We start from the raw sequence: 24193 nt of genomic DNA, 5'->3' as shown, positions 1-24193 counted from the left end.
CTGTGATCATAACAGATGAGCCCTTTTATAGGCGGTTTGCCTGACTTCTCTATCAATTTGTGTTGCAAAATCGCCAACAACAACGCTGAATTCTTTAACTTTATTATATTCGATTATATTCAAATGTCTTGTCATTATACAGCACAAATACAGTACAACGTCAATATGTTTGGCATCCAACCATGTAACAGTAAAGTGCAATAGTAATGTACAATGTGCAGGTGATTAAACTAGATATAAAATATATAAATTAGTACTACTGAGTAACATTGCTAATCAGATGTATGTACAGAGTTGTGGTATTGATATGTACAGTGATACAGGTATAAAGACACTATGGTTGTTGTAAGTCATACTGACCAGGGGGGGTATAACTAGAAAGAGAATAGATATAGATAAAGCATCTACAGGAATGTAAAAAGCCTATATTTCAGTATTGCTCCTGTTCCAAAAGTTGGAATGCACAATTGAGTATTCCCCCCCCCCCCCCCCCCCAGTCTTTAATACTCGTTGCCGGTTGTCTAATGAAAATTTCAGCAGCAGTTATTAAAAAACATGTCTTGTGTCATTGGTGGATTTGGATTTGGATACTGGATACACTGCAAAGGAGAACCCAATATAAAATGTGAAATGCTACCTGCCTGACAGTACTCTGATCAGTGTTTCTTTAACGTCTTTTCTTCATCCTCCAATTACAACTGTTGCTTCCCTTGGGGCGACTCTGCCCAAGCTGTCTCTCATAGCATCCCCAGGAAGCCCATCTTTGAAAACTAGGCTGTGTCGCAGTACAGTAAAAGCTAGGCTTTGTTTCAGGCTTTGGCAGCGCAGTAATGGGCAATGAAATGGAGCCAAAATAAATATAGAGTACAATTTTAAGTAATGCCAATTAACAAGGAGCAATTGTTCAATTATATTTGTATTGAAAATGTGTGTAACTATTGCCCACGGTTTGTGATCCAGCCCTGGCTTAACGTGTTGTCTGTGTCTCAGCAGCAGGCCAATGAAGCTCTCCACCACCAGCACCAGGTGGCCCAGAACCTGTTGCCGCTTCTCAACTCGGCCGAGCCCATCGATCAGAAGCCGATCCTGCCCATCCCCCTGGACCAGAAGCCCCCCGTCAGCGCCGCCGAGCTGCTCAAGGACAACGTGGCCTGCGGAGGAGGGGGTGGACGGCCGCCGATGCACGTGGTGAAGAAGGAGCACAAGAGCAAGACGCCCTTCATCTGCGGCTACTGCAACAAGGCCTTCCGTGACAGCTACCACCTGCGGCGTCACGAGGCCTGCCACACGGGCATCAAGATGGTGTCACGGCCCAAGAAGACCGCCCAGACGTCGCCCACCATGGTGCCCCTCATCTCCACCATGTCGCGGGAGAACAGTGGCCACGCCTCTTACATCTCCACCATCGCGGGGATACTCACCACGGCCACCACCTCGGCGTCCTCGGGCTCTGCCATCATGAGCCCGGTCTCCATGATCCACGTGCCCCAGCAGCACGTCGCCAAGAAGCCACCGAAGCCAGTGAAGAAGAACCACGGGTGCGAGATGTGCGGCAAGGCTTTCCGCGACGTCTACCACCTCAATCGGCACAAGTTGTCTCACTCCGACGAGAAGCCCTTCGAGTGTCCCATCTGCCACCAGCGCTTCAAGAGGAAGGACCGCATGACCTACCACGCACGCTCTCACGACGGTGGAGTCCACAAGCCTTACGTCTGTTCCGTGTGTGGAAAAGGCTTCTCCAGGTAGGTCTCAAAGACTCAAAGGAGCAAATGCACAACAACTTTTTGTAATAATAAACCACAAGATACTTGTGCGTGCCCTAACGATAAGGGCTCAATGAAGAAACTCACTCCATTGCCAAAAGAAAGTAACATGCCGCCTATAAATACTTACTATGGAACTACACACTACAACTGTATTACGTGGCCCACAATGGCCTCCAAACAACATTGCCAACTTCAACAACTTTAACCTACCATGCACGAAATCGGTGAATGTTTTATTCATATAATTGTAATAATCAGCGATGTACATTTGAATACATGTTTGCTAGGTATTTGACACTGCTGCTGCTGCTAAGGATACTGCCTATGAGCGTCTGGTCTGCCCAGCAGTACTGCATGTTGCTGTCCGCATTCACCGCAGCCTAAATGCTATCGCTAGCTTTTATGCTATGAACGGGGCTCACTTTATGTTGCCATACCTTATCCTTTTAAAGGAAAACTTAAATATTTTGTGAAATACACTTATTTGCCATCTTCCCCAGAATCGCATATCAGTTTAATCTCTTGTCTGTCCAGTAGCTCCAGAGAGAGGTCCAGGATGCATGCTAGCCTAGCTTAGCAGAAGGAAGCAGTAGGGAGCAAATACTAAATAAATACAACTCCAAAACTGAGGCACAGAGATTAAACTGTGCTACTGTGTTCCTTTTTCCTTGATTAGCTGTCCTTCATGGGCTCTAGCCGCTCTGGAGTAGACAAAATTAGCTACACATGCACACAATTCTATCGCTTACAAAAAATACTTAAGCCCCAAAAATGTATTGTAGTAGTTTTATTCAGTCATCACACACAATCTTTGATTTGGCAGTGACTGAAAAGGTACAGACTGAAGCATAATGCTTATACATGACTGTCCTATATATTGTCAATTGTCATTTTATGCAGCAGACCCACAGATCCTACATTTGACAGTTGGACTTATCTAATGAGTTTCATGTGTATATATTTTTTACAACTATTTATATTACTATAATAGCTCATAAATGTTTACACTGTCATCTTTTTCATTATAACACCAAACGATACTTCATCTGGTTATAGTTTATCCTCTGTACAATAATCCATTTTCTGATCCCTGATGTAAAACACTTGCCCTCTTGAGATAATTTCAAAGTAAGACCAAGAAGTTCAGTTCCACAACAAATACTTTTTTATTTATATGCTATATAATTTATAATTTCATAATTGAATTATCTAAGATTGAACAACAACCAGAGGTGGTCTTCCCCACCAGCTCATCGCCGCTTCCTTTCCCCCTGGGAATGGGATTCAAATAGGCCTGGGAACTAGCAGCCTGGGTTCTCCACTTAGTCACACACAGTAGTACAGTCTGCACCCCCCCCCCCTCTCTGTGTGATCCTGTGCTCATATAGGGCTCTCTGTGTTTCACGGTCTGACTGGACAGCCTGAGCTCTCTTGATATTTCCAATCTGGCAGAGCCGACAGTCTTGCAGGACTCCACTCATTACTCCTGACTGTGACTATGCGTCACTAGGCATTCCGTTGATTCTGTCGGCGTGATGATGACTTAATAACAAGTTGAAATATATTATACATCCACTGGGGAGAGTCTTCGGTCTTCCTTTTGTAGATGACTTGCTTGTGGACGAGGCCCTGTCCTTTCAGGTCATTTGTTTCTCTTGCTCACGCTGAATCACAGTGTCTCTGTCCACTCTGCCACATTAGAGCGGAGTAGTCGAGGTGCCCGGTTCCTACACATTGGGGGATCATCAGCATACTGGAAAGTGAGTGTAGGGGATGAGCAGGATGAGTCACTGCCAGTCAGACTCAGTCTGTCTGTAACCCGCTGCCCTCCTCAGCAGGAGGCGGGAGATTCCGGTTCACGGCTCCACTGAGGAGTTATTCGACTTGACGCCTCTAATAAAAGTCACCAGCAGTGGGAAACCTTCCTGTGTAGGAATGGCTACCAGTGCTCTGACACACTGTTTGCTATGACCGTAAAAAGAAATGTGTTCAACTTGTGGCTTGGCTGGCCATTTTTTATTGCAAATGTTTTCACTAGAACTAATAGGTTGTCTGGGAGCCAAGCAGAGTGGATGTTTTGCGAATGCTGGAGTCTTATATGCCGAATGAGGATATTATTCTAGCAAGAGACTAAAGTGTTTCTTTTCGTTTTTGTACATCCAGGCCCGACCACCTGAGCTGCCACGTGAAGCATGTCCATTCTTCAGAAAGACCGTTCAAATGTCAAGTAACGGTAAGAGACCTGAGCAACGCACCACATCGTAGCTTCCCGTTGTCGACTTGCATGTTGTTGGATTAAATATACTCTTAGCCTCAAAACGACTTGCACACAAACTAGCTTGCAGCCGAAGCAACCAACGGCATACTCTTTGGAATTGGATTAATTAGGAGTATCAACGTCTGTCCTCGACACTATACCCCCGCAGATACTTATGATCTTGAAGCTTCTTCAGCCTGTGTGGGTGGGTGACTGCAGGCTGTGTGAGATAAAACATTTAAAGGAACATGCTGAAATTCTGGGAAACGCTCTTACCGTCTTCACCAGTCAGACAAGAAGATGGATACCAATTTCCTCTCTGCGTTCAATAGAAGGCTATCCAGCTGCATGCTAGCCTAGCTTAGCACAAATTAATGGAAGCTAATATGGACCACTAGTCTAGCTGTTGGCTAGACACCTCCCTAAAACACCTCTCCCGGAGTTTTACCCTAGGCTAGTGTTCCGTATCCACTTCCATTCGCTTGTGATAAGCTAGGCTAGCTTGCAGCGGGATAACTTTCTACTGAACGCACAGAGAGGACATTGGTATCTATCTTCTTCTTTATAAGACGGTAAGCACATTTCCTATAATGTTGGCGTGTTCCTTGTAAGCTGCTCCCGGCGTAGGAATTGAAACGCGGCAGATCCGGTGAACGGTAGCGCCGTGACCTTCTGTCCCCTTGTGCGCCTGCAGGCCTGTACCTCTGCCTTCGCCACCAAAGACAGACTCCGCTCCCACATGATCCGGCATGAAGGGAAGGTGACCTGCAGCATCTGTGGAAAGATGCTCAGCGCAGCCTATATCACCAGCCATCTAAAAACTCACGGACAGACCAACTTCAACTGTAACAAGGGTACGTCGGACCCATTGTCACCCTATCATCTTATCGTTATGTGGGGAAAACGGTGATTATACAATATACACACATCTGTACATTCACCAACTCCGTGGTGAATGTGCATATTCCCCCGACCAGATGGGTGGAAGGCCAGCGTCTCCCGGTGGGACGGTAAATGTCGGTAGAAAATGTCGACCGTGGCGGTGGTCAACCAAGTGTCATAGCATGGCGTTTTATCAGACCAGGATATCGGCCATCAAGTCTTCCCTGTCGTAGAGACTTCTTCACATATGTACAGTCTTATGGAGTTACTTTACAGTTTATTTGACTATGGTGCTTGAAAATGCTTGACATTTTGAATAAGGCTTCATTAAAGGGGAACTATCTTACTATTTCTTTCACTATTTGGGCAATTTTACACAATTCCTCTGAGTCTATGGAACACGTATGTAAGGTTTTTTTGTTTTGTATTTCTAATCAAGTACTGTAGAGCAGCACTTTCTGCCCTTCAAGATTCCAAGCTGTTTTTGGCTGGGCTCCGCCCATATACTCACAATGCGCTTTGAGTGACAGTCACCCACTGCACTGCAATGCACTGGCAGATACCTTTTGGGGGGGAGATAGAGAGGGACTAATCCATTTCGCTGCGGGGGGGGGGGGGGGGGGGCATAATCCCTCGGGACAATGCATTGGTAACTTGTTTCAAATTACAATATATACCCCCATGAATATTATTGCACGGATCGGAATACACGTGGGAGTGTGCGCTATGATATTTTGCAACAGGTTGACGTGATACAGCGAGTGCTGATACTACGAGAGAGAGAACGAGTGAGAGAGGAGAGATCGCTCCGAGGGCGTGTGTGTGAGCGGCTCGACTCGCGACTGTATAAATGCAGGCCGGGGAGAGACAGAGGAGAGATCGCTCCGAGACGAGTCGCACCGTATGAGAGCCTCTCTCTCCCTCTCTCTTATCGGTCTGTCTCTCCCTCTCTCTTTTTCTCTCTTTTGAGGAAGTGACAGGGAAACCGCTTCCGCATTATTCCCACTCGCTCCGTTGTTGAGCGAATTGTTGATAGTGGGCAGTGGCTACAACAGCCACAGAGGTGGCTGAGATATGCAGATCAGCAGCACCTACTTACGTCAGGGAGCGAGTCAATTCTGAATGGCTTGGTTCAGTGGGGGAGGTTCTTGTCTGAGCTGAACTGAAGAAACGGGACTAGCTAGAGATTTCACATCTCTAAATAAGACAACCCCACATTGCTAGAAAACAATGCAAACCACTGGAAAAAGCCATTTATAAGAGTTAGTTCCCCTTTAAATTTTTACTGTCCTAGTGTTGACTCGTAATTTATATAGACTAAAGCAAGGTTATAGACTATGTCAAATCAACTTTCCCACAAAACTCAACTCAACTTTTGCTATTGCATAGTAATATCCAAACATTTCTAAGGTCATTTTTAACACTTTGATCGCCATGGGTTAAATTCATAATTTACCATCCCTAGCCAGCTCTATTTCCCCTTCTTTGCAGGGCTATAACTTTTTAAATTCTATTGCTAGATTGCCATTATTATGGCCCATTCAATGTCCTATATCCATTGTTCAGGGTGTAGCAACGATATACTTTTTCATTCACATATTCATACTAAAATATGGTCTAAAGTATAAGTATGTTTTTATCGTTTTCTGCAGCTTTCTCCAGAACTTGATTTATAGCTCCAAATGCATTATATTGATGATGAAATACAGTTTGATAGCAATCAGCGCAAGATAAAAAATTTCAACTGGACGTGGTTCTAGAAGTTACTACGTATCATCTGATATTGACCGGATGGGCGAGGGGGTGTTTATAATTCCGTGGGCAACATTATACCATTCGTCTAGTGTGGGTCATATGGTCATCAGAGCAGTTTATATGGAATACGTTAGAAAATAACGCTGGATCTTACCGTATGTTCCTCGCGCCTTTGGACGATCAGCGTGGAGTAGACCGTTTTCGATTATGGGATGTTGATCCTGATGAACCATTTCCAGGTTGTATAATACTATATACGTCCAAATAACGTTGTTTATCGAGTTAGGGCGAGCGATTGATCATCCAGTGTGTTGAGATGGAGTCCGGCTACCGATCGCGAGTGCCCGGACGACATATGGATGAGCACTTCCTGTTTGGCGCGCCCCTCCCTCTTGGCCGATCTGCCGATCGGTCACCAGATGGCGCTCTCGAACCGTTAGACAGTTGAGTCGAGCTCACCAGTACATCTCATGGCTCCGGAGGAGAAATATGATCACAGATTTTAGAATTATTGATATCAAAGACGAGTTACGGCGTCTTCGGCAGAATGAGCATGGCTAGGAATGACGTCTAAACACGTCATCGGCGATTAAAGTGTTAAGGAACAAATTGTGTGCACATTCTGAGTTGAATTATATATTTAATAAAAGTTGTGTAAAAGTGCTTGAATGTAACTTTTGAAAACCTAATATAAAGTATTATAGGACTGGGCCATATGACCAAAATATCATATCACGATAATTTTCTTATATAGTTAGTACAAATTACAGTTTTCCAGTACAAATTACAATGTGATATGACATCTTAAATGGTATATTTTATTTTACTTTTCCAATACTTCTGCAAGGAATAATTATTTTATTAACTTAAAAATATACAGTATGTTTATATTGTGGACAGTAAAACTCCATAACATCCATCTATGACGGTATACCTTCAAATTCATTATCCCTCCCAGCCCTAACATCATCCTGATGATGCAATATAAGTCACTGGGAAAATGAATTATTAGTCTGAACGGCATTTTGAGTCTGAGTCAAAACTGTTAACATTCCATTTTCTGTTTGCCATGTTTCTAGACGGTAACTCAATCTGCAATTCTGCCTCAGCCACACCTGTGACCATCTCCACCCCCATCACCACGGCGATGCACCGGAGCAGCCTCAGCAACAACCCCATCACCATAGCGGCGCAGATGAACATTACCACCAATACGATCAACATCACGTCTCCACTTGGCCTCCAGCACCCGGTCACCATCACCGGGCCCCTCAACATCACCACGGGTCCCATGAATATCGCCCACCCCGTTGCTATAACCACGCCCATGCATATGAATATAGCCGGGCCCCTAAATATTGCCATGAGGTCAATGGATAGCATGCCCTTTCTCTCCCAAATCTTACCTTCTTCCCCACCCTGGTAAAAGAAAGGTACATGGAGGCCAAAAAGAATGGGGAAGATTTAAGTAGAAGCAAGAGATTCCTGTCCTTGCCGATTAATTGCATCTCAAGCGTAACCCCCCCCCCCCCCCTAGTCCCTTCTACTTCACCAGATGTACAGACGAACGTTTACTTGAGCGGTGCCAACAGGAGACTGTCTCTGCACGGCCGCACCACAACTTGCGTTACGTCTCTTGACAGAAGAGTTGTGTAGACATTAGGTAGGGTTTTATTTTATAATCTGAAGGACTGTGAAACATAGCGTAGTGAGTTAGAGAAGAGCGTAAAAACAGCAACGGCATGACAGCTGGGCTTTGATGAACAAAAGGAGACGGGTCCCAGAGGACCCTCGGGAATCCATAGGAGAAAGAAAAAAAAACATACCTTTTGTAGATGGGAGAAGAGAATTGGACCAGAGCAATAAGCATAAATTGCTGATTTTAATGTTCCACGACTTCTTTGGCAAAGTCTCTGGGTGTTTCTTGTATGCTGTTTTTTATATATAAAAAAATTTAACTATAGCCTGCTAATCACTATTTAATGTTCTAGAAAACAAGTTCAGTAAAAAGGGACTGCTGCTTCCACTCGCATGGAAGGATGTTTTATTTTTTCCACTGTAGTGTAACTTTGTTTTACAGATAGATGGTATTTTTACTCTTGGAGGTACAGTGACTAACTTGTACAGTTGTCATGTTAGCGTATACTCACACAAACACAACAGGATTTTACTTTGTGCTTTTGTTTGTTTTTAAGTGGATTTCTTGACACTGTCCACTTGACTATTAATTAAATGTGTAGTTTTATTTTTTGTATTTCTTTTTTGTATAGAAACGCAGGGGGTATGCTTTTTTATACTTGGTCATCAGTTTTTTTTTTTTTTTTTTCACATGAAGTGAGAATGGAATGAGTCTTGCACTGAAAGCATATCCCGTGTATAGCTGAACAGCAGTATTATCAAAGATCATATTTTGAGTGTGATATGTGTGTTAGGAAGCCAGCCGCCATACTTGAGGGCCATCTAGTGGCAATCCTGGTGCCGCTCACGGAATGGTCTGGCTCTTCAAGAGTTATGAGGCTGTTATTGTCATAATGCTTACAGATCATAGTATTTGTTAGAACAATTTTATAAGTGTGTTTTTATCATCTGTGAAGACCCCAACACAATAGTATGGACCCTCCACTCAGGAAATGCATAGAGAAGCCCAGTAAATGTCATTTTTTATGAATTTATTTTTTATTGACTTCATATCTTGCATGTATACCGGTTCTGGACTTTTCAATGATATTTTGTAAATATTTCACAACTCGCCATCAAATTTGGCATTTTTTTGGTCAAACGATTAGGTAGATGCATATTTAGTGACTAGGGTTCCAAGAATTATTGATTTTTGAATATAGCCGTCCATTTAAAATTGTTCATGTTATCTGTGAAAGTACACATATATTTCCATTTATTCAAATGTCCAGTTGAGCCTCGGCCTGGATAGCGATGATGTGGATTAGATGTTCGATGAGGTCGCTGATGAATTGAGGAAACACTAGTGAACATCTAGAGCTTGATCATGAACTAGATGAAGTTATGCTACAATCAAGAGCCATGTTGATGTACCTGAGTCAGTCAGGTACAGCAGCATCTGAGTTACAGATTAAATGTGAACCCTTTGCCCATCACAATAACCAGTCAGTTTACATGCACATTAATGTTTCATTTTGTTCAGGATATTGATAATGGTAAAAGAAAATTGTCAGCATATTTAGGCACCATACCCATTTAAAATAGCCTAGACGAGCTCTTATCCAAAATGAGAAACTCAAATATGGTGGCTGGACTAGGCCATGATAATTGTTAGTTTTTGCTGTCTGAGTTTTGTTTCCATGATGATATTTTCTGTTCTTCCCTGGTGTTCATGGCTACTCAGCAGGATGTGAGCTAGTATCTGGAATACTCTGTGCATGTAAACATAGTCAGTGTGACGAGGCATGCCCACCAACACCGTAACTGTTTTTTTTTTTGTGAATGACATTTTATCCTCAGTGTTGCAGCTCTTCTGAGTTGAGTTCATTTTATACTGAAAAATGCAATATGCATGTTGGTCGTTTTTCCCAAGTTTTGTTTCAAACAAATACTAACGTAATTTTTTTTTATGCATTTGCGTAGATACACTATGATAGCCTGTTTGCCAAATTTGATACAACAATAATGTGATAAATGGAAAGTTGGAATTGAAGATTTATTCGTTTTTAAGAAGAGAAAAAAGAAACTAGGAATTGGAAATTCTAGGACCCTTGTGAAGGCAGTTGAATGTATATCTTTGTACAAAATTATTTTAGTTCCAAGGATATGGTAGTTACAATAGACATGTGGAAGATAACCTTTTATAAATCTTTTGTATTAGAACATTAACAATGATAATTTTTGTATATACGAGAGACTAGGCTTTCTGATTAGCAGAAAGGTAAAACATTCCTACATTTTTTAATGTATGTTTGTCAAATGATTACGTAAACATGCCCAATGTTTTATGTGCCTTTTATTTGGGTTGTCTAAATAAAGGAAAACTACAAATGTGTGTATTTGTATTTGGTGTCATGTCAATTTGCATATTTAAGATGATATACTGCTAGAAATGCATGCAATATTTCATTTTGGTTATTTAACCAAATATAAAATAAATTGTCATAAATACCCCTATATCAGTTCATGACCATTTAATGTACAACATTAGCAGTTGAGGTGATTAATGATCAACAACAGTATAGCTATTACATTTTTTTTTGTATCCAGATAACTGCAATACCAGAAATAAAACTGCTTATGCTGGTTGATCAGCATATTCAGATTATTTTATTGTCACAGCTTTTTTAAATGTACATGCATTCAGAAAAACGTGAGATGCTTAGTATAGTAGATTTGTAAACAATACACAAATAACACAATGTATATTCTATCTATATAAACTATAAACTGGGTATAAGCTATAAATAAAATCATGGGTATACTATATCCCCAAAATGGTGGTCCCTAGATGGCAGTGGCACACATAAAGTTAATTGAGAATGAAGTGAATGGTCTAGAATAAGCTGGAACATTTTCAGATAAGTGTTTAAATATGAATTGTAGGGCCTCCTTGGCCAATAGTTAAACAATTATGTTTTGGTCTGTGCAAGTGATTGCCGTAGGTTGAAAGGTCTGCCGTCCTGTACTTAACCTGATGTACAGTCCATCCGATTCCAGGCCAAGCTTAGCTTGTGCGTGACACTGAAGAAGAGATTGGGGGAAAGGATCAGGGGCGGGGCTAGGGGGTGGCTACTTGGGCTCAAGCCCCGAATGTTTTCTGAAAAGCCCCGAATCTATTTAAAAAAAGAAAAAATTATATATATATATTTTTTTTTTGACAATTCATCATTGTTACATGAAAATATGTTTGCACCAGATTTAGCAGAAGCTAATTTCCATCTGTGGTCTATCCAGCTGCTAACTGTATTTGAGTGAGTTAAGTCTTGGTGTTATGGTAGACTCAGACCTAAGCTTTAAATCACAATCAACAAGTTGACAAAAACTTAATTCTTCCACCTTAGAAACATAGCTAAAGTATGGCCATTTATAAATCAAAAGGACGCTGAAAACCAGATCCATGCCTTTATCTCAAGCCAACTCGACTACTGTAATGCACTCCTTACCGGCCTCCCGAAAAAATACGATGATAACTATTTTATTGCAATGCACTATTGCATTATTTTATTCTATTTTACTAACTATTTTATTGCACTGCACTATTTTACTTTGTATCAGTGAATCATAGACGCCTGGCCATAAGAGCATTCGGAGAATCTCTGCTCTCCCACTATTGAACTTGGGGGAGCAAAGGTATGCTCTTGCTCCACCACTTTTTGATCATATGAAAAATATGATATATCCCCCCCCCAATATATAAATCTAACCATAACTATGTTATGGTTAACTGAGTTTTATATTGAAAAGAGCAGCTTTATTGGTCAAGATTGAAGGCTCTATATTGCAGGAAATTGCACGTACAGGTTCATTAAATTCAAAAAAAATCTGCCGTGGAGGGGGTCGTGCCTGACCCCCTCCAAACCACCCCTTGCCTGCCAAAAAGGCCTTGGTGAGGGCAATGCAGGCAGCCTATAGTCTCATCTTTTCCCTGTACTTTTCTTGAAGCTGTTGAAGAACACAGACCATGTATGTCGTTCCTCTGCCTGACCTGAAGCCACACTGGTCCTCTTGAAGAATGATGTATCTGCAATGGTGTGATGCCTATGATGGAGTGGAGGGTTATGCTTCAGTAGTTGGTACAGTCTGTCTTCTCACCTTTGTTCTTGTAAAGGGATATCTCCCCCAAGTTAATACACCTCTGCATGGATTTCATCAATTCCAGGTGCTTTTTGTGTTTTAATTTCATGTTAGTGTAGGATCTCAATGGTGCATGGGTTTAAATTGGGCCTCATGGAAGGATCCCATGTCAGTATGCTGCTGGATCTTTTCTGCAAGGTCAATCCACCATTTGTTCTCAATGTCACAGAGCTTGGACTGTAGTGCTTTGCACGTTGAGTTGCATGCAGCTTTGGTAACCTGGTCAATGGGGCATGAGAGAAGTCTACATGTTCTATCTGGAGAAGGGACTGGATATGTGGGTCGTTTTCATCAAACCGTTCTCTATTCCTTCTAGAAAGGGCAGTTGCCAGGCAGGTAACGGAGATTGCGTTCGTCACCAACCCCGGAGCGGCTGGATTCGCCTGTTCGAATCCAGCTCACAGCTCCGGGGTTGTCACCAGCTTGGCTGGCCGTTCACACTAATACAATTGGCAGTATTAGAGGGTGGGAGAAGCTGGCGGGGTGGGTCCGGGTCGTTGTAAACAGCGACTCCTACAGTTCGGTCAGGGCGCCTGCTAAGCGCGGATAGGATCTAAGTGGGATAGTGTGATAATAATAATAATAATAATTCATTTAATTTATATAGCGCTTCTCAATAACCCGAAGTCGCTGACAATAGTCGGGAGCAAGAGTACAAACAAAGAAACAAAAGCAAAGAAACAAAAACAAAGAAACAACAAAGAAACAAAACAAAAGGAACATGAGACCATGGGGGGAACAGGGAAGACAGCATGATAGCACAAAAAAGACTGGAGACAGACATCAATCAGGTTGGAGGGGGGGGGGTTATGGGTGGGGGGGGTTGAAGGCAAGGGAGAACAGGTGGGTTTTGAGGCGAGCTTTGAAGGTGGAGAGTGTAGGGGAGTCTCTGATGGACTGGGGGAGGGAGTTCCAGAGTCGGGGTGCAGTACGAGAGAAGGCCCGATCTCCAAAGTTTTTAAGCTTGGATGTCGGGACAGTGAGGGAAGCAGTGGAGGAGGACCGGAGGGAACGAGTGGGGTGGTAGGGAAGAAGGAAATCAGTCAGGTAGGGGGGGGCCAGGCTGTGGAGGGCTTTGAAGGTGAGGAGTAGTGTTTTAAAGTTTATGCTGTGTTTGATCGGGAGCCAGTGGAGGGAGTGGAGGACAGGAGTGATGTGTTCGCGGGACCGGGTGTTAGTGAGGAGGCGGGCGGCTGAATTTTGGACCATTTGCAGTTTATGGAGGGAGCGGGAGGTGATACCAGTGAGGAGGGAGTTGCAGTAGTCCAGGCGGGAGGAGATGAAGGCGTGAATGAGGGATTCAGCAGCAGGGGGGGAGAGGCAGTGACGGATTTTTGCGATGTTGCGGAGGTGAAAGTAGGATATTTTTACGATGGAGCGGACGTGGGGGTCAAATGAGAGGGTGGGGTCAAGGAGGACACCGAGGTTTCGGACTAGGGGGGAGGGGGTGATGGTGGAGTCGTTGATGGTGAGTGTGATGGGTCCGGATCTGGTGAGGGTGGTTTTGGTGCCAATGATGAGAAGTTCAGTCTTGTCACTGTTCAGTTTGAGGGAGTTGTGAGTCATCCAAGTTTGGAGTTCGGTGATGCAGGATTCAATGTGACAATGTGATCCTTCCACACGCTACGCCCTCTCAGTGAGAATCCGCGCTGCCAGGTGAAAAGAAGCGGTTGATTGGCTGGACGTGTGTCGGAGGAAGCACGTGGTAGCCTCCACTCTCCCAGACCGACTGTGGGGGGTAATTGCGCAGCGACCAGGAAGGGGATTGGGAATTGGCATAACGACTAACATTGGGATGGGAGAAAAATCGGAGGAAAAAGGAGGGGGGAAAAGATAATAAAAAAAAAAGGGGGCAGTTGCCACTGCTCTATAGGAGATGCATCAGGGCCTGGGGCACGGATCTTGCTTAGCCTGTCCTGAAATTCCTATCTGAGAAGCAACAGCCTCTCAACATTACGTTTCTTGGTCGGTGAGCCTTACTTCCTGGGAGTGGGTTTGTACTTGAGTGTGACTTTAGCTGGAACCAGTCCGTGGTCTGTGCAGCAGTCTACACCAGGCGTACTCAGGTAACATATGATCTAGCTTCTATCTGATTCCAGCATTTGGAGCAGGGCTGTATATTGGTCTTAAACCTTGGCTTTTTGGCAGAAGATTGTGTTACGGTGAGTTGGTGTTCTCAGCAGAACTCTAGAGGCGTTTGGAGCATCAAACTCATCAAGACGAAGCATTTGTGTACATATATATCCCACACCGAGGTAGTAGCTTAAAGTTAGTTATTGTTGTCAATGTCAGGGCAGTATGCTTTATCTGTGATGAAATTAATTCCACCAGCCTGTCTGTGTTGCACTCTGAACTCTGCCAAACACTGTTATTTCAGGATATCTGTACCAAGCAACTAGAAGTTAACATCCTACTGGCTGCTGAAGGAGTGAGTAAAACTGAGTAATAGTGTTTTTAACTGGTTTCTAATGTCTACTACTATGCAATCAAGAGTGTAGCACTCAAGTTCGACACTGTTTGATGAACAATATCACTTATTATCCTTAGCTGCCAGAGTTGTACCCTTCCTGTCGACTTGTTGTACAGAATGAGTAAGTGGCTTTGGATAAAAGTGTCTGTAAAATGCAAATGTATATCTTGTTTTCTACAGCTATGGGTACTTCTATTTAGTAGCACACAAATTAGTTTGCAGTTTTTCATAACTAAATATGGTAAATGGTGCATTTATATAGCGCTTTTATCCAAGGCTCTTTACAATTTGTTCCTATACTGTAATGTATTGCATGAACTTGTACTTCATAGAAAGTGTATTAACGTTAATGTTAACGTTAATATCGCCTAATCTATGTTTTAAATTATGGCTATGTTAACCTATTGTGGAGGTATTACATCAGAATGATGTACGGTTGCCTTTGAGAGTGTTATGCCCTTTACTAGTCAGGCATGTGCACACATAGGGCCCAAAGGGTGCTTGAGCATCTGCCCTTTCCCCCAGAGTCAAAAGGTGCCCTTTTCTGGCTGGTATTGATTGTATTTAATTATTTTTAATATATTTTCTAATTCAAAATTCTATTAAATATGTGATAATTATAGACACAAAACAATGCTTTTTTTAAGTTTTGAAAGATCCCCTCCCCCTTCTACACTAATGTTACTTACCGAGCGATATTACCTCCAGGGTGAGGCGAACGGGATTCATCCCTATGTTCCCCGGGTCCTATGTTCCCCGATTGATTGATTAATTGATTGAAATTTTAATAAATTTGTATTATTTTATTAATTATTAATGTCCGCCTTGTTTCGAACTGGTTAAGCTTAGGCCCTCTTTCGAAGTTGGTTAAGGTTAGAGTTTGGAATCAGGGCTGGTGGTCTAAAATGTTCAATCAATCAATCAATCAATCAGGGAACATAGGACCCGGGGAACATAGGACCCGGGGAACATAGACATGCTCCCGCTGGAACAAAGTAGCTAGCTTGTTTAGCTAGCTGTAGGGGAGCGTATCTATGTTCCCCGGGTCCGATGTTCCCCGCTCCCGATAAAAAGGGTCCTATTGTAGACACCTGAATATGACTAGCGATAATTCAATGTGTCTAACCTAATTCCTTTTACTCTACTGTGCCCACTGACCCCTCTTGATCCTCTATATTCTAACATTGACAGTGAATAGTGGAGCATGCACTGGAGTGCCGCCGGGGGGAGCTGGTGTGACGTGGGGCAGGACAGACATCAGGTGAAGAAGGATGGGCTGAAGGCGGAGCTCAGACAGCGGAGCACCCTCTTCGTCGGTTTCCAAGAGAAGGAAGAAGTCGCATGGAGCAGGAGCTCCGGACATCCAGCACGCGGGATATAAACCCAGTTACGAGGCGGGTTATTAATAGAATACGCGATAGCTTAGCTTTCAGTTAATGCTAAAGAGACTTTGTGAACGAAGAAGCAGACGAGCTACTGCCGAAGAGTGCGGTAGATATAGCACACGTTGCGTTTTAGCTCAAGTATAGGCGTCATGACAGGGGGTCGCCGCAGCCCACAGCTTAGCTTCAGTTAGGCCTAGGGCACAGTTTAGTCCGCGTGTCGCTTCACCTCTCCAGCCGAGCAGTGGACTACTCAACGGACGTCGCGGCACGGCACGCACCTCCAGCAGTCACCTGCCCCACGTCTACCCAGCCCCGCCGCCTGCTATCACGGGACCTCTCGACAGCCATCTCACCACACGGACGTTCGGTGGTGGGAGCAGGCCCGCTCTTGGTTAAGTACACTCTAGCCAGTTACCGTGAGCGCTCCGAGTGCTGGAACTTTATCGGTAGACATTCTCTTTGTGCGGCGCGGGCCCTTTAACACTTTCAGAGCCGGCCGTGTTTTCCTTTTTACCCCCTTGAATGCCCAGCAACCACTTCAATGTTAACGTTAATATCGCCTAATCTATGTTTTAAATGATGGCTATGTGTCTAATCTGCCCGTCGTATTATCAATGACCCATTTCCAGTCAACATTGTCGAAGCGGATTGTTTTTTTATCGGTTCATTTCCGTTTTATAGCATTTTGAAAAGCCCTCGTTTTCAAGAAGAAGAAAAAAAGAATCCCTGATAAACGCTGATGTACTGTAATATTCTAGAACGTTGTCATTGTTCGGCCTATTTATGAATCGTTTTCAAATAAACGCTAGATTATCGATAGTATATGTGTATACGTATGCATTTCCTGATCACTCGCACAGTCAAAACAGCCATATCACATATAGGGGGAAAGCTTATATCTCAGTGAAAAAAGGTCTGATTATCCTAAGACTGGTAAAATAGATTCCTTACCTGAGATCAGATGGTATCCAAATGGATTATTCCAATTGCTGATCGACCATTCCAAAAATCGATCCTTTTATTGATCCCACGCGTATACTGTAAAACAGCGTATACACGCTGTGCTGAAGGTCCCCGGTTACATGCGTGAGAAGTTAAATGTGGAGTCCGGGTTTTTTTCCCCCATGCATTTTCATTGAGTCCAATCCAAAAGGGTGAATTACCATCTGGGAGACGATAGGGGGTGCTTTTTTCACATCTGAGCGCCTGGGGTGGCTGATTTACCAACGGTAGACTCGGTTGATGAAATATGAATTCAGATCGCTAATAAAAAAAAAATACGAGAAAAAACGAATATTCTCGTTATGGGCATTCAACCCGCGGGGGGTAAACCCGAGAATATTCGTTATGGGCATTCAAAGTGTTAAGGGGGCGAAGAGAAGCAGTACTTTGAACTGACACTGGTAGCAGTGCTTAGGGGCGCCCCAACGTTTATTATTTTGGGGAGCCGGCTATAGATAGGACTTTTGTTTTCAACGTGGGCCCACTGTCTTTTGGTTAAATGTGTGGTGTGATAACGTGTGTTCCTTTATAAAATCCCATTCAGTAGCCCCATACCCCTCTCCCTCTTTCTCCCCTCTCTTCCCACCTACGGGTGAAAGAACAGGTATTTCAACCCTTAAAGGGACGGGGGTCATTACTGTATCTTGACTAGTGTGGGAAGAGCTTTGGTTCCCTACCGTAGAGTGAGAGCACTAGGTGCCTAGCATTTCAACCTTTAAAGGGACAGGTTCCATGACTGTGTATTGACCGGTGTGGGAAGAGCTGTATTCATTGGGTTGCGTAAGCGGGAAGAGCTTTAGTCCTTGTGCCTTGTGTAAAGAACCATATATAATTTCTTCAGTAAAGAACACTGAATGGGAGCACTGTGTGTGTGTCTGTTATTGTGTCTGTTGTATTAACCCCTTTCTGCCTGGGTAATGCATTTTATTGTTTAACCCTTTCCCCATCCCTTGCCTAAGCATAATTGGGACCGGTCTCTGCTCATCAGCAAGGAAAGGTACTGCTTTGGGGAGGAAGTATATCATCTATCACTACTGCCACCGGGTGTGGGAGGGTGCGGGAAGTATTAGGAGAAGTGGTGGGTATGTGGGGAATTGCTGCGAGTCGCCCTGGAGGGCAAGAAGGACCAGCACACCACCCCTAGCTTAGTAAATCCTAGGCCCCATCCACTCCCTCTGCTAAAGCTCCACTCTAATACTCCTGCACTACAGTCGGGGATTCAGCCGGACTCAGATCTGCTGCGTTCTCACTACCTGGTGACAGCTTACATCTACTCTCATAAAGCAGGGATAATCCACCCTGCTACACTATGTTCCCTGGGTCCTATGTTGATAGGCCTACGTGCGGATCTGTTTGAGCTTAAAATAATTGATATAGGCCTAGGCCTAATTTATCAATATCATTCACCACCTAGCCAACAATATTATTCTCTTTCCTCCAGAAATATTCTCAATTCCATTTCTCTTGTTTCCGTGCCGGCGAAATTCTACCATTCGTTGCGGCGACTACTAACACACAAATTTAAGCATTGATTTTGGCAGTAGGTTAGGCTGCCTCCGCGGCCCACTCGATGGCGCTCACTGGCCCACTGTTTGAGGACCCGGGGAACATAGGACCCTTTTTTCGGGAGTGGGGAACATAGAACCCGGGGAACATAGGGATGACCCCCTGTAGGGCAGGCATGTTCAAAGTCTGGTCTGAGGGCCCATACCTTACGATGGCAGCACTATCGTGAGAACCAAGTGAAACAAGTAGGAACTAAGCAGGCAAAACAAATGTTTTATGAGCAGATGGTAAATAAGCAAACGGACGGTTACCTAGCAACAGACAATTCCTGCTACGTAGAAGATATGGCCACAGCAAAGAAACGTGAATTATACAGCATGGCTGTATTAAACACTACCAGGGCTACTTATAAAGTGGTGATGCTAATCACTAAACACTACCAGGGCTAGTTATGAAATGGTGACTGTCGCATTCTTTAGATTGACCTTGAAGGATGAGGAGAGGGTTTAGTAATCAAATATTTATTACAGAGTGAATATTCAATATTACAGAGTATTTACACAGACAGCTGAGAGTGGATACAGGTTCTACTTAGCTCTGGGCTCAGCAGGAGTGTGTGTCCAGCTCCTTCCAGCATATTGACATTTATACTTTTCTGGTTGGTGTTCTGAGCGAATGAGGTGGCTCTCTTCCAATTTAGCAGCGTGGTTCAGGGCTTAACAAACGACTTAACAAGGTGACAGTTAAAATAGCAAGGATCTAGAATTACAGTTGGTCTCCTGACTTCCACTGACTACACATAGGCATTTGCTTGTGTTTTAATACAGTATAATAGCACACTTTAATAGTACACACATTTGTAGATATTTGTCTATACATTCTTACAATAGATAAATGGATTGATTCATAGATATTATACATTGCAGATCCTGACATTAGTTCCTCTGGTCAGCCAAAACCGTTGTCTCATCAGTCCTTGGTTTGTGGGCCTGTGACTATAATTGCGAAATGTGTTTAGTCCCTTGTTTGAGCCGAATCTGGGTTTAACATGATTTGTGGAGCTCCCTCTGGTGTTGTGATCGTGGTATTCACTGACCTTTGGGAAGTATTTTGACATGTACATGGGTACCTTGGTCGTGCAGTGTATCTTGTAGACCAGGCCCATTTCAAGTTGCTGTACTCTGTCGTCTACTCTAAGCCATCCTAGGTTGTCAAAGTGGGCAGGGGTGAGGTGGGTTCTAGGAGTAAGGTCAAGCAGTAGTCTGACCAGTTTGTTTTGAGATGTTTGTAATTTTGTTTTTAGTGCCTTTGAGGTGCTTTGGTACCATGAGGTGCAAGCATAGTCATAGTACCCTTGAATGAGTGCTCCTGCCAGAGTCTTCAGGGTATTCTTGTTTACCAGAGAGGAGATCCGGTACAAGAATCTAGTTCGTTGGTTGACTTTTTTTATTACATTGGATGCCATTTTGTCACAGGAAAGATTAGCCTCTAGGATGGAACCCAGGTAGGTAATTTCATCTTTCCTTGTGACAATATTGTCACCCACTGTAACTGAGAAGCCATCGGTCTTGCTGAGTTTGTTATTTGAAAGCTGCCAGACACGCTTACCAGCCAGGTTATTCCCCAAAATCACTGCCACTCCTTCAACAGGCAGAGAGGGCCGAACTCCCATGGTGGACACCATCCCTTGCACCAGATCTGAGGAGAACATGAGTTCATGAAGAGGAACTGACAAAACTTGCAACCCCACGAATCAGCACTCTACGACCAGTATCTGAGGCAATGCGGATTCCAAAATGAATGAATCCAATGCGCCTGTATCTCGCAAGATTCCAACAGGTACCTTGGAATCACTCCACACCAATTAAACATAATCACATTTGGGTGAATAGACTTCTGCGTCTCTCCCAGAAATAAAATGTTGGCGATTACCAAAATAATGATCTCGGCTGTTGACAGAATCCGGCTATAGGGCGACAATAATGTGGTCAAGAGGCATGGTTTCTATCTTTAGCCTTTAACTGGCATGGTTTATTCATTCACATGGTATGAGCAGCAGTTCTAGAGTTCTCCTCTCACTGAGAGGCTGGGGGAAAAGAGGAAGAGTGGGAGGAGACATCTCTATTTATACTCGCCACCTGGTGGTGTTCCTGAGTGGCTCCGCCTAGAGCGCTCTCTAGTGGAAACAGTTATATATGCAGTTAGACAGTTACTAACAATCCTACACAGAACCTCTGACTTCAACACTCCCACTTAGGGTTTGTATTAGCATACTGGATAACTTCTTCGAAAAACATTTTACAAAGGAAATAATATAATCCAAAACATCAACAGAGTATGGCAGTCAATATTTACACATTAAACATGACCCTTGCAAATCCCTTCAATTTTAATTTGGAACAGGTTTCCTCATAGTGTCTGCTACCCTGTCGTCCGTTGGACAGTAAACCAGTGTCATTCTTTCTTCTCTGATGACAGATCTGATGAGATGATATTTTCTATATTGACATGTTTACATCTATGTCGACACACTGGGTTCCTAGCAATCACAATGGTTCCCTGGTTGCCCTCATAAACAACAGCCTTCATATATACACAGTGTCCATCATTTTTAAATGATGTTGACAAAACGCCCCTCATCTTCAAAAACCACCATATTTGGTAGAGGATACATTCCAATTACCTATTACATATTAAGTCCTAGACCCTCGCTGCTCTTTCTAAAACACAGTTGTTTATCTGCTGTACCTTTAAGATAACAAAAGACATGTTTGGCTGTAATCCGATGCTCCTCTGTGGGGTCAGCAAAATGCTGTGACAGTCTACTCACTACAAACCATCGGTCAGGGCGGGTACACATTGTTAAATAAATGAGGCTACCCACAGCTTCTCTGTACATTTTTACATCTGTCAGTTTCTGAGCATCCTCCTGATAGTCTAGTTTTTGATCACATGGTGTTTCCCTTGACCTACATGGAGTACCCTCCTTCAGCATTTAAGCAATTTTGCTACGAACCATACTTTGTATTTGTCGTGGGCTTCAATACCCTCCTCCATTCAATACCATAGTCCCCTCCAAACTCATAGCCAAGCTCAGGGACCTGGGCTTGAACTATGACCTCTGCCAGTGGGTCTTGGACTTCCTGACGGGCAGACCCCAGGTGGTGAGAGCAGGCAACTGCACCTCCTCATCCATCACCCTCAACATAGGGGCCCCCCAGGGCTGTGTTCTGAGTCCCCTCCTCTACTCCCTGTACACACACGACTGTGTGGCTCAGCGGAGTAACAACACAATCATCAAATTTGCTGACGACACAGTAGTGGTGGGCCTGATCTCTGCAAACGACGAGAGGGCCTACCTGGAAGAGGTCAAGGTCCTGGCGGGATGGTGCCAGGAGAACAGCCTCTCCCTGAACGTCAGCAAAACAAAGGAGATGATTGTGGACTTCAGGAGGTCGGGGGTCAAGGACTACAGCCCCCTCAGCATCGACGGGGCACCGGTTGAGAGAGTGAACAGCTTTAAGTACCTCGGAGCCCAAATATCCGAGGACTTGACATGGACCACACACATTGACAGTGTTGTGAAGAAGGCACGACAACGCCTCTACTTCCTCAGGCGCCTAAGGAAGTTCCAAGTCAGTCAGAAGATCCTTAAGAACTTCTACTCATGTACAATAGAGAGCATCCTGACTGGCAACATCACCTCCTGGTTTGGGAATAGCACTGCACAAGACCGAAGCAGACTACAAAGAGTGACACGTTCAGCCGAACGCACAATTGGAGGGGGGCTCCCCACCCTCCAGAACATTTACAACAAGCGGTGCAGGGGTAAGGCTAAGAGAATCATCAAGGACTCCAGCCACCCGAACAACTGCCTCTTTGAACTGCTGCGGTCAGGCAAGCGATACCGGAGTCTCAAGGCGAGCACAGAAAGACTCAGAAGAAGCTTCTATCCCCAGGCCATCAGGCTGCTCAACGAACAATAAACACTATACAACAACCATCAAATGCACACAGCACACACATCCACACGCACACACTCACTTTAAACAAACAACACACTGCAGCACCCACTCTCCACACTTTAGATCACCTAAACACACTTTATATTTATTGATAAAGGATTTGCACTACAACTCGTACACCTTACTGTAAATTGTACCTAAATTGTACATCCCATTTCTGCTTTGCACTATATAGTATTGTATATTAGTACACTGCATAGTATATTGTATATTATATGGTAACTCAGTTAGGTCTATTCTGCATCGAACATTGTACATATGTCTATACTGAACACTGTGACCTCATTTTTTACTTCTAATTTACATGCTATACTATGTTATTTCGTACTTATCTTGTCTAGCACAGTCTCTGGAGCGTAACAGTAAGAAGCATTTTGTATAAAAGTATTCTGTACTTCTGTATGACAACTATTAAAGAAACTTGAAACTTGGATTGAATACACCCATTTCCCTCCCACTGTCTGTCTGCCCTCTGATAACTTGGTTGAATACACCCATTTCCCTCCCACTGTCTGCCCTCTGGTAACTTGGCCAGAGCAAAGGTGTGGTGGTCCTCTAGGGACCTCATCTCCTCATCCCTTGCTCTCCCCCATTTACTTGATTCGGGGGACAATGTGACCTCTTTAAAGGTCGGGGTTACCCCACTGACTACCCTGTAGCAGTAATCAACGGGGGTAGGTGTACTGTCCTCCTCGTCACTTCCTTTCCGGGCATAGTCTGTCAGATACTTTGGGGGTTTGTGTTCCCTTGAGGGATACCTCCCACTGCTTGGGGCACTTGACGTCACCCTCGGGTGCTCCTCGTCATCGCCCTCTGGGGGCGGCTGACTGTCTGCCTGCATGACCGTACTAAGTACACTGGGCTGATGTGTCTCTGTTTCTACACACCTTACCCTGGAGTCCAGCTCTGGCTCCTCTGTATGTGTCTCGCTCTCGCATGTTGCCTTTGTGACAAACTTGACTAGCATGTGTTTCTGCACTCTCCCTTTACCGGGATGATAAACTAGGAAAGCGGGGCTTCCCTTGTCGTGTCCTACAAAAAGTCCTTTTACACATCTGGACTCAGGCTTTCCCCTGTCCTGCAGGTACGCATAACACACTGATCCAAATCGGTGCATTCTGGCGAGATTACACTTCTTTCCTGTCAGTGCTGTATACGGGGTGGTGCCCGAGTGCTTATTAAAGCACCTGTTTCTGGTGTAAGCAGCTTCTTGCACCGCATAATGCCATAGGTTCTTAGGTAAGTTACTATCTACTAGCTTACACCTAGCCATTTCGAAAAGGGTGCGCCATTCCCTCTCTGCCACTCCGTTCTGGTGTGGGGGATATGGA

At 44.0% G+C, this 24193-nt stretch overlaps 1 protein-coding gene across 2 annotated transcripts in view; it reads left to right on the top strand.

The window, feature by feature from the left end:
* LOC311233069 (vascular endothelial zinc finger 1-like) overlaps window positions 1–9768 on the top strand; it is a 47776-nt gene extending 38008 nt beyond the window's left edge. The window contains exons 2-5 of one of the 2 annotated variants that reach the window (XM_084319938.1): window positions 991–1742; window positions 3930–3999; window positions 4718–4877; window positions 7740–9768. In XM_084319938.1, the coding sequence (XP_084176064.1) occupies window positions 991–1742; window positions 3930–3999; window positions 4718–4877; window positions 7740–8086 (1329 nt within the window). In that variant the 3' untranslated portion in view covers window positions 8087–9768. The remainder of the gene's footprint in view (window positions 1–990; window positions 1743–3929; window positions 4000–4717; window positions 4878–7739) is intronic. The other variant, XM_084319939.1, reaches the window with a different exon arrangement.
* Window positions 9769–24193: the final 14425 nt, after the last annotated feature.

The sequence above is a fragment of the Notolepis coatsorum genome (genome assembly GCF_963971535.1).
Source record: "Notolepis coatsorum genome assembly, chromosome: 8".
NCBI lineage: Eukaryota > Metazoa > Chordata > Actinopteri > Aulopiformes > Paralepididae > Notolepis > Notolepis coatsorum.
This window is presented reverse-complemented; position numbering and strand designations above follow the sequence as displayed.